At 40.0% G+C, this 9,647-nt stretch overlaps 1 protein-coding gene across 5 annotated transcripts in view; it reads right to left on the reverse strand.

The window, feature by feature from the left end:
* The window catches only part of LOC136252556 (isoleucine--tRNA ligase, cytoplasmic-like), a 34,014-nt gene that overhangs the window by 23,924 nt on the left and 443 nt on the right, over nt 1–9,647 (reverse strand). For 3 of the 5 annotated variants that reach the window (XM_066045031.1, XM_066045028.1, XM_066045030.1), the window contains exons 2-24: nt 9,466–9,552; nt 9,175–9,257; nt 9,077–9,128; nt 8,943–9,027; nt 8,703–8,831; nt 7,849–7,936; nt 7,741–7,801; nt 7,574–7,681; nt 7,400–7,525; nt 7,240–7,331; nt 7,096–7,194; nt 6,901–7,027; nt 6,431–6,504; nt 6,287–6,379; nt 6,135–6,239; nt 5,798–5,890; nt 5,655–5,738; nt 5,421–5,565; nt 4,859–4,979; nt 941–1,032; nt 798–875; nt 260–375; nt 103–205 (exon numbers count right to left, since the gene is read on the reverse strand). In XM_066045031.1, coding sequence (XP_065901103.1) covers nt 103–205; nt 260–375; nt 798–875; nt 941–1,032; nt 4,859–4,979; nt 5,421–5,565; nt 5,655–5,738; nt 5,798–5,890; nt 6,135–6,239; nt 6,287–6,379; nt 6,431–6,504; nt 6,901–7,027; nt 7,096–7,194; nt 7,240–7,331; nt 7,400–7,525; nt 7,574–7,681; nt 7,741–7,801; nt 7,849–7,936; nt 8,703–8,831; nt 8,943–9,027; nt 9,077–9,128; nt 9,175–9,257; nt 9,466–9,531 — 2,220 coding nt within the window. In that variant the 5' untranslated portion in view covers nt 9,532–9,552. The remainder of the gene's footprint in view (nt 1–102; nt 206–259; nt 376–797; nt 876–940; nt 1,033–4,858; nt 4,980–5,420; nt 5,566–5,654; nt 5,739–5,797; nt 5,891–6,134; nt 6,240–6,286; nt 6,380–6,430; nt 6,505–6,900; nt 7,028–7,095; nt 7,195–7,239; nt 7,332–7,399; nt 7,526–7,573; nt 7,682–7,740; nt 7,802–7,848; nt 7,937–8,702; nt 8,832–8,942; nt 9,028–9,076; nt 9,129–9,174; nt 9,258–9,465; nt 9,553–9,647) is intronic. The other 2 variants (XM_066045032.1, XM_066045033.1) reach the window with 2 other exon arrangements.

Consider the following 9,647-nt stretch of genomic DNA (forward strand, 5'->3'; position numbering starts at 1 on the left):
TACACACAGCATACACGCATGCACACTCCCGCACACGCACACCCATACCCATACCCACACAATGCTATGAGGGGTGTACACATAAAACACAACTATCCTTACCTTAACAGGTAACACCTTCCTATCCCTGATCACCCTTCCTAGTTCAATCACAACCTGCATACTGGCCATTGATTGCTCTATCTCTATATCAACCACTGCCATACTGTAAGAGTACAAGTCACCTAGCAACAACCATAGAGATCATGTGATCACTCACTTAGCCCGAGGCATCATCAGATAATGGATACTGGCATTACCACTATTCTGACTGGCTACCAGCAATTGTCTCGGATTCTGATACATCAGCTCCGTGAGGAATGGAGTGAACGGCGCCTGTAGTAGTGACAGTATATTACAAGAGGTAAGTGTTAGTCATATTCTGTTAGTCATATTCTGTCATTGTATCTCTTTGTTATGGACAGTTTGGGATCTAAAACTTTCAAAGAAACTGTAATCAGTTTAACCTACTGGGACCAACATCATCATTCCTAATATGGCCTACTGTATCATTTTAAGAGAGGTATTGTAGGTATAATCAGTTACTACACATTGTGGTCCCATTGAGTTGTATGCTTTTAGTAGAGTATTAAACTGAGCTGTTGTATACAGTATTCGATCAAGTTGTCCTTCCCAGGACACTTTTGTACCAGTGTTTGCTTTTTAATTGCATAAACACACACACCCAACATTAGTTCAGATAACCAAACCTCTGTTGTTGGTTCCACACACACACGCACGCGCACACACAGACTTACCATCATTCTACACATGGTGTAGAGCACATCATACAGTGTATGTAGTGACTGTAGACACTCCTCCTGGCCTGTCTCTCCCTACCGGGGAGGGGATGAAGAGAACACACTTAGTGACACACTAGTTAATGGACTCAGTAACACACCTTGATCCTTCGCCTGTTAAACCTGACATACCAGTTTGTCAACTGGTCAATGAAACGAACTAAACGTGGCACAACAGTGTACAGTCTGTAACCTAGAGGAGAGTGACATGGATATCACCAGTATACACATGTAACTCAAGAGCTACACACTATAAACAATTAGATTTTTATTACCAAATTGTATCTCAAGAGATGAGGTCTTGATACACTTGATATCTTGTGCAGTATCTTACCTCAGAAATTATTTTACTCAACACTTGGACATGATGACTGAAGAATCATACTTGGAGACAAAGGCAAGGCATCTATATACCCAAGACAATCTTGTACAGTGAGGTCAGTGGTCCAAGATTATTAAACAACGTCCATGTGCAACATCTCATAATTATACTACCCTCAAAACCAAATCCATCTCACCACCAATTCTAAATTGATTATCTCCTTTGTAGCTGAGCCTGAAGCCTCAAATAATGCCATTGGTAATCTAATCAACCTCTTCACCAACATCTACAGCAAAACTTGTTGCAGGATGCAGTTAGCTGGTTAACAAGTTGACCTAAATCTGATGAGTATGCAACCTAGTGGGCCAGTTGACTGGGACAGCAGCCACTTCACTACAAAACAGCTTCTGGCCTTCGTTAAAACCCGGACCGGACCGGACCAGAATTTTATTGTTGAGGAGCGCGTATCCAACTAAAATAAATGTCGGTGCGCTTGCAAGGGATACAGGACGTGGACTCTGTTCTTCATTTGCACTCAGGGCACGATTGTCTACTGATATCCAGAGTGGCTGATGGTGATTTCGAAGCAAATATAGTCATATACTGGTATTTATACAAGCCAGTTTGCGAAGCGGAAACGTAGTGTATTACAAGGACTGGATACTCTCACCGTAGCTAACAATGGCGGCGAGATACAAGCTAGCTACTGTAAGACTGGTCATAGATAATATACCTGGACTGATCTACATACCGTATGCAAGGAAATTTATACGTGAGAGAATTTGACGAATCGGGTTTGATTAGTCAAAATTTTCTTAAGTCTAAATTTCCTTGCGTACGGTATGTATACAGATCAGTCCAGTTAGCTATATTATCTATGACCAGTCTTGGCTAGCTTGTATGTCGCCACCATTGTTAGCTACGGTGAGAGTATCCAGTCCTTGTAATACGCTACGTTTCCGCTTCGCAAACTTGTATATATACCAGTATACGACTATATTTGCTTCGAAATTACCATCAGCCACTCTGGATATCAGTAGACAATCGTGCCCTGAGTGCAAATGAAGAACAGAGTCCACGTCCTGTATCCCTTGCAAGCGCACCGAAATTTATTTTAGTTGGATACGCGCTCCTCAACAATAAAATTCTGGTCCGGTCCGGTCCGGGTTTTAACGAAGGCCCAAAACAGAGTAAAACTGACTATAGTAATAGGTACATGATGACAAGTTTCAAAACAGTAAATAAGCTGTTAAAGGTACAGCAGTCAATGAAAAAGACATCCTCCTCCAGTGTCTTCCGAGTCCGGTAGGGGGGAGGGGAAGGGGTATGGTCAGTGAGTCAGAAACAACATTTTATAGGCATGGGTAAACTTTTTATGACTATCATCACCACTATTGCAGTTGCTGGGTCAAATATGCTATGATTCTTTCCTGGGGCCATCTTGTACTTGTACTGACTGGAACCAGTAACTTCTATGCTGACAAACCCATTGGCAACAACAGTGAATACAGACATCTTACTTGCAAATCCCAATAAGTTTATGGAAATACAGCTCAATGATCCACAAGTTGCTACTCTTAAGAGGTACTTTGGTTCTACCCGAAGTACTAGCTCCCAGATAGTCACAATGCTGAACATAGCAGCAGTATTGGAAACCGTTACAGAATAATGTGGCATGTGTCATAACAGATAATACTACAAGTATTGCCTGGAATGTTATAGCAAGATGGTCACTTACTTCCACTTCATGGGCTAATGATACTAGAGGTAAAGCACTAAGCCCCCCTGGTTTACTATCCCATACCCTTAATCAAGAAGCTGCAAACCTCAGCACTTACATATGATTGAAGGAGTGTAAAGAGCCATCCATCTATGTGACCATCAAAGACAGGGTGTATACAGCCTTTCTGTCGGGTCACTAGTCAAGCTTCTGTAGAGAATACGCGACTCTTTCTGCATATCTTTGTTTCAGAAGACTACAGAACAGAGTTTCATAGAAATGTAAAATTAATTTGATAACATGTTCTAAGCGTAACACAGAAACTAGTGACAAGAAAGCTGCTGGCTCAGGCACTGGTCCACTACACAAGAAAAGCAAACATCCAGATGAGTGATCTTAGGGCCAATGTATGATAACAGATACAAGTACGTATGTGGTACATCTACTACTGCTGTCTGCAGAGGTGTTGCCATGGAGCTGTCCAGTGAGATAGTTGCCATTTTGATAAGGTAGCAACCACTTGGCATTGTTTTCCCTGACTACAATTAGTTTGGGACTGCTGTCACTGGACACATGTCTGTATGTACCAGATTTTCCAAAGTACTTATACATATACACTACTGTTCTAAAAGGGTCAGTCTTTAAATTGAAACCCTCGTCATTGGGAGACAAACAGTGAATGGTTAAATCTCATAGAACTACACAATTGTGGGCACAACTGCAATTGCCAATGATTATCATTGTACAATCATGTGATCATGTGATCATGTGATTAATGTATTACACAACCACATCCACAGGAATGGAGGACTCAATTACTAACACAGTGAAATACTTACAATATGTGTGTATTCCAAGAAAATAGTTATTTGGATGCTATGCTAGGAACAGAGTTATCTCCATATAGTGCGTGCAGGTGTATATACGTGTGTTGGGGTTTGTCTCCTAAGAGTAGAAGGGTGGTTAGAAATAGTGGCAGAAAGAGTATGTATGTGTGCTGCAACAGTAAAGCCATTCTTTGAGCCACTATTGGGGCTCCTTTCAAAAGCCTTGTTTCCTCACTATTCACTATGTCATATGACAAGGACAGAGATACTAGACAATGCTGACAGTCTGTCAAACTTACACAGCAAGACGAACTGCCAAGATGCTATGGACTAAACTCCAAACATCCTAAATTGTCCAGATACACTTGTACATTATCATACACTTTATATATAACTTGTACCATAGATACTATACTAATAACACGGGATTGGAAGCTCTGTTTTGCACGCCGGCACTCCTCGTTGTACCGGAAGTAATTAATTTGATGGTTGCGTCATGTCATTAGTTATGTTGCTATCTTGGTTGCTATGCTCTATTATCACAGGATGGGATTTGACTCTTGTTCCACGAGCTTAAGGTGGTCCGTACAAAACAAAGAACTGTAATTTGTTACACTAAGCCACACTCGAATCATTTAGCTTCGCCATAATTTCAGCAATTGTCTGGAAGACGCTTAGAAATATCCGAAACAGGTACACAAACTATGTCACTTGTCATTTGGTTAACACTAAAAATCTTCTGGAAAAAGTGTTGAATTAATTATACCAACGTGCGGCACAAGCCCATTGGAATTATCTGTACTTTAATACAATTCCATTAGTTTTCACTGTATGTCTTCAAATACTTGGCAAAGAGTACAGAATACGGTTTCGTAGTGTTCCCCAATTTACGTTGTGCTACAAGACAATTTGAGCTTAATTGCACAGAAATACTAGCTCATATATCATCTTATACACTTACCTTGGTTCTTCACTACCCTTAGCTAAGTTAGCATCGACATAACCAGACTTTTGTAGCCTTCACCAACTGAAGGCAAGTCCACGAAACTACAAGGAGTGCTTATTTGGAATGTACACGCTATATTGAGCCCGCAAACGGAGCTTCCAATCCCGTGTTATTAGTATAGTATCCATGCTTGTACACACTTACGGTCCATTTCTTCATGAACAAAAGACAACAAGCTCTGAGTGAAGGACACTATCCACTTGTCCATCAGATTAGTACTAGTATAGGTCAGTGTATCATCGTGTTTAAATGATATTCCTTCCTCCTGGTAATTAGAAAACAATGATAGGTATATGTGTAATGCAGCACAGGAAACATCTATGTACATCTACATTGTTGGATTTAAATAAATAATTGATGCAACATACACACATACGTATGAATAACTCCAAGACAATGGTGACCACTTTTGGGATAATGGAATTCCACTTTTTTTACTATAATACACAGCAACGCTTAGCCATGGATATGACTTAAATTACTGGTAACAAAATCTTCGCCTTTTCATACAGATCAAAGTTTTGACATGTTGAGGTCATGATCATTAGGAGAGATTTCAAGACACCAACATGATCCAGACAATATTTAGTTAAGGTCCCAATATCCCTTAGTAGGACACCTTGATAATCAGGTCACTTGGCCCCAAGGAGGTGGAGGGTGAAGTATCCAGGTCCCACCAACACAAGACCACACCCACTATACTCACAGTTTCTAATCTCTGCACATTTTGCACAAGGAAGCGATAAGCATTGTACCATGGGAGGAACACATCCTTCACTACGTCACGAACACCATCCTCCTTGAATTTGAGCACCTCTGCCCTGACCACCGGCGAGTTGATCAAATATAACCTGTATGACCAGCATAACAGGATTAACGTGTATAGCGTAACAGTATGACAGCACCAACAGTATTAAGCTCACTCATAGCCCCTACCAACCTTAGAGCATCAGCTCCATACTTGTTCACCACCTCCACAGGATCAGGATAATTCTTCAACCTTTTGCTCATCTTCTGACCATCTCTATGATGATGTCACATGATGTAATGACATTACATGATGACATCACTACACCTACTCACTTAGCTAGTACTAATCCATTCACAATCAGGTTCTTATAGGGAGGCTTGTTGAATAGTGCTGTGGAGATCACCAGAAGGGTGTAGAACCTACAACTTTAACAATAGGATAGACAGACATACAAATTGTACCAAATTGTCAATGCTGAACCTCATTGTACGTCATATGCTGCTATAACAGATAATGTATAGAACAAATACCTACAGTTTTGTTGTGGAAAAAAATTTCACAGCCACAGGCACAACATAACAACATAATACTGTAAAATACGTTTACTTAATACAAAGTAGGGAATGTATTCAAGAGCATATAATCTTTGTATACCAGTTACACACTTACCATCCTCTTGTTTGGTCAATCCCTTCAGCAATGAAGTCAGCCGGGAAGGTAGCCTCAAATTGTTTTTTGTTCTCAAATGGATAGTGGCTCTGAGCATACGGCATGCTGTGAAACCATACAAGTGATCACATGATAATAACATGGGAAATCACCTTCCACTCTCAAACCAACAATCAAACACTTCACTGATCCGATGTAGGGTAGTTCCCGGTCTAGTCTTGGAGGGAATTGTTATGGGGTCCACACTGTGTAGCGTGTGGTGTACAGGACTGACACACAGAGATGGACCGGCTCACTTCTCACGATGCAGGTCGGTCACTTTGACTCCTGACAATTCTTCTAACTCAGCAATTGATCCCACACACACCACCTAACAACAGGGATATATTACGTAATGGTTATGCACTAAACAGGAATGCTTTAGAAAGAGAGTAAATGGAAACTAGTAAATTAGTTGAAAGACAAGCTTGCAGTATTACATATATCGGATTGAAAAATATTATTCAATATCGGTTATCAGCAAAATCTCATATGGATGCATATCTACAGTATACAGCTCTGTATTGTTGTAAAAGACCTGTGCTGGAAAATTTCTCTCAGTTTAACCAGTTGTGATTGACCAAATTTATCTCTACACATCTTTCTTTCCAAGCTATAATACTCAAATATTTAAAACTGGGCATTTCTCAATACTAAATATGTGGCAAGACCAGTTTTTCTACAAACAGTCACAATTATCTGAACCTTAATAGTTGCAGTGTCATACCTCCTGGAGATCATCTGATACCCACAATGGGATGGGAGTTCCCCAGTATCGGTTACGAGAGATGGCCCAATCACAAGCATCCTTCAGCCAGTTATGAAACCTCTTGTCCTTAACAAACTCTGGTACCCTGAGGGGTAGAATAACAATTTTATTATTATGTATGTATACATGTTACTACAACATAAACATGTTTACCAATAACATTTCTGATTATTCTTCAACAGTTTATCAACAATACTCTCAACTCTCACAAACCAGCTGGGGACAGCTTTGTAGATGAGGGGGGTTTCCGACCTGTAAGGGACTGTCCTATTGATATCAACCACACCCTCTACTCACCTCCAGCAGAATGGGTAGCTGTGCTTCATTGTGCTTTGGTGAACAAGACGGCCATTTTGTTTGAGTACCTTCATGATCCCTTTATCTGCTGACTAGTGTACAATAAGATTATGAAATACTACAAATACAGTATTTTTTCAGGAAAATACACCTAGCATACCTTGACATATTGTCCCTTAAAGTCAGTCACTTGACTAGTGAAGCAGCCAGTCTCATCTACAGCAGAACACACTACCTGCTCATCTTTCCTGATCACCCCATAATGTGTACATACCCTGAAGTCATCCTATAGTGTGTGTGGTGTCATGTGACCTCATTGATGAGATCATCTTACCTCACCAAACCCAGGTGCTTGATGGACCACACCAGTACCGCTATCAGATGTGACGTAAGTATCACACAGGATACGGAATGCTCCCTGATCACCACCTGACTGCTTCATCTGTAAGGGAGAATAAGAATTTGGTACGTATAACAGCTTTTGCATCCTCTACAGCTCACATGGGCAAAATAAGAGAACAATGGTTGATACTTCTTGTTCAGTAGGGAAATCCCTTTGAACCTGTGAAGAGATCATATCATCACTACAACTAATCCAGCTTATCAAACCTTTCCAATATAGCATACTCCTCAGGATTCTTGAACAATGCCTCCAACCGGTCCTCCAACATGATGTAAATACTGTTGTTTGATTGGTCTAAAAAAACCTTAATTCACACACATAACCTATAATATGTACATGTATACAAGATTTAAACGTTCAAGTAAACCAAGACTCTGCTCTGGACACTTTGTGACAAACTTAATCCTTAAACCTGTTTAATTAACAAGGATTAAAATAATACTTAGAATGCTACATAAATGATAAGGTCAAAACTAGCCGTGTAAATAAAATTTTCGGTAAGGAAACACACAAATTCTGTGCACACATACTTTTATAAAATGGTCCACAAGTCAATGGTGTGGTTTGCTCCTATCACTTCTGTTTGAGTCGCTGTTAAATTTTCTATCAAGCCATATATGTCACGTGAGTAAACCCACAATTGAAATTAAATACGTCGCAAGAGCTTTGAAACACGGAGACATGATTCACTGTTATTCATCACTTCAAAACAAGTAAGCCACTGTAGTTACAGTGTTCATTTAACCTTCTCCAAGTAGCCCAGTGAACAGACTTTTGATCAATGTGTAGTTGTAGGTTATAAAAATTAAGTTACCCCACCTAGTGTCACCACGCATGCTTATACCGTGTAAACATGCATTCCCAAAAAGATCTCGGCGGGTTTACGGGTTAAAGCAGTCTTTATTAGTGAGGGGTCTAAATGGGACTATGAACAAGTGTTCTGATTATCAAGGTGTTCACATTTTAGGGTGTTCTTTTTGATGCAGTTCCATTGTAAGCAATAACAACGATGCAGTTCCCAACCATTTAGACCCAAATAGTACTCAAATTTAAGTCTCACCTTTAACCTTAACATAGGTGAAGTCAGGGTGTACGCAGAGAGCTAGATTGTTAGGTAACGTCCAAGGAGTAGTGGTCCATGCTATCACACTAACATTAGGATCATCATCAAGTGGAAAATTAACTATCACTGGAAAAATAAGCACCACTAAAATAAATTATTGCACATGAAACATTGCTAACCAATACAAAAAAAACACCTACTATACAAGCACCTCCTTATATATACATAAGCACCTACCAGCAGGATCCACAGCATCCTTATAATTCTGACCAGACTCAAAGTTGGATAATGGTGTGTTACATCCGGTAGAGTAGGGCATCACCTGATCCAACAACTACTTCATCACTGATATATTAAAATATGCCCCTCACCTTGTAACCACGGTAAACCAGTCCTTTGTCATAAAGCTGCTTGAACACCCACCTGTATTATCACCATGGTAACCAATGTTAATAATTCGACCACATACCATATAGACTCCATAAACCATGGATACAACGTCTTGTAATCATTATCAAAGTCTATCCAGCGTCCCAACCTTGTAACTATCTCCTGTGACCAGAATATAAGAGCACCCTTAAACATAAGCACCCAACCCTCTCAGAGCTAGAAATAGCTATGTAGGTCAGCCATTATTAAGATATTGCTCATATGACACTGATCACAGTAAACTAAAATGAGGTTTGGTCACACACAATGGTTAACAGAGGTTGATTGTTATTATTTCTAGCACTGAGCTGGTTGCTCTCTTATCACAAACCTTCCATTCAGTAGAATATCTCATTACAATCTTCCTACATTCCTTGTTATACTCTCCTATACCCATCGCCTTCACATCTTCTGGGCCCTGTAACATAACAATGTAAGGTAATGAGATGTAGTGTACTAACATACTGTCACATCATACATGAAGCTGTCCCTTGTCAAAGATAACCCAGCAAG

The sequence above is a fragment of the Dysidea avara genome, chromosome 4 (assembly GCF_963678975.1).
Source record: "Dysidea avara chromosome 4, odDysAvar1.4, whole genome shotgun sequence".
Taxonomy (NCBI): domain Eukaryota; kingdom Metazoa; phylum Porifera; class Demospongiae; order Dictyoceratida; family Dysideidae; genus Dysidea; species Dysidea avara.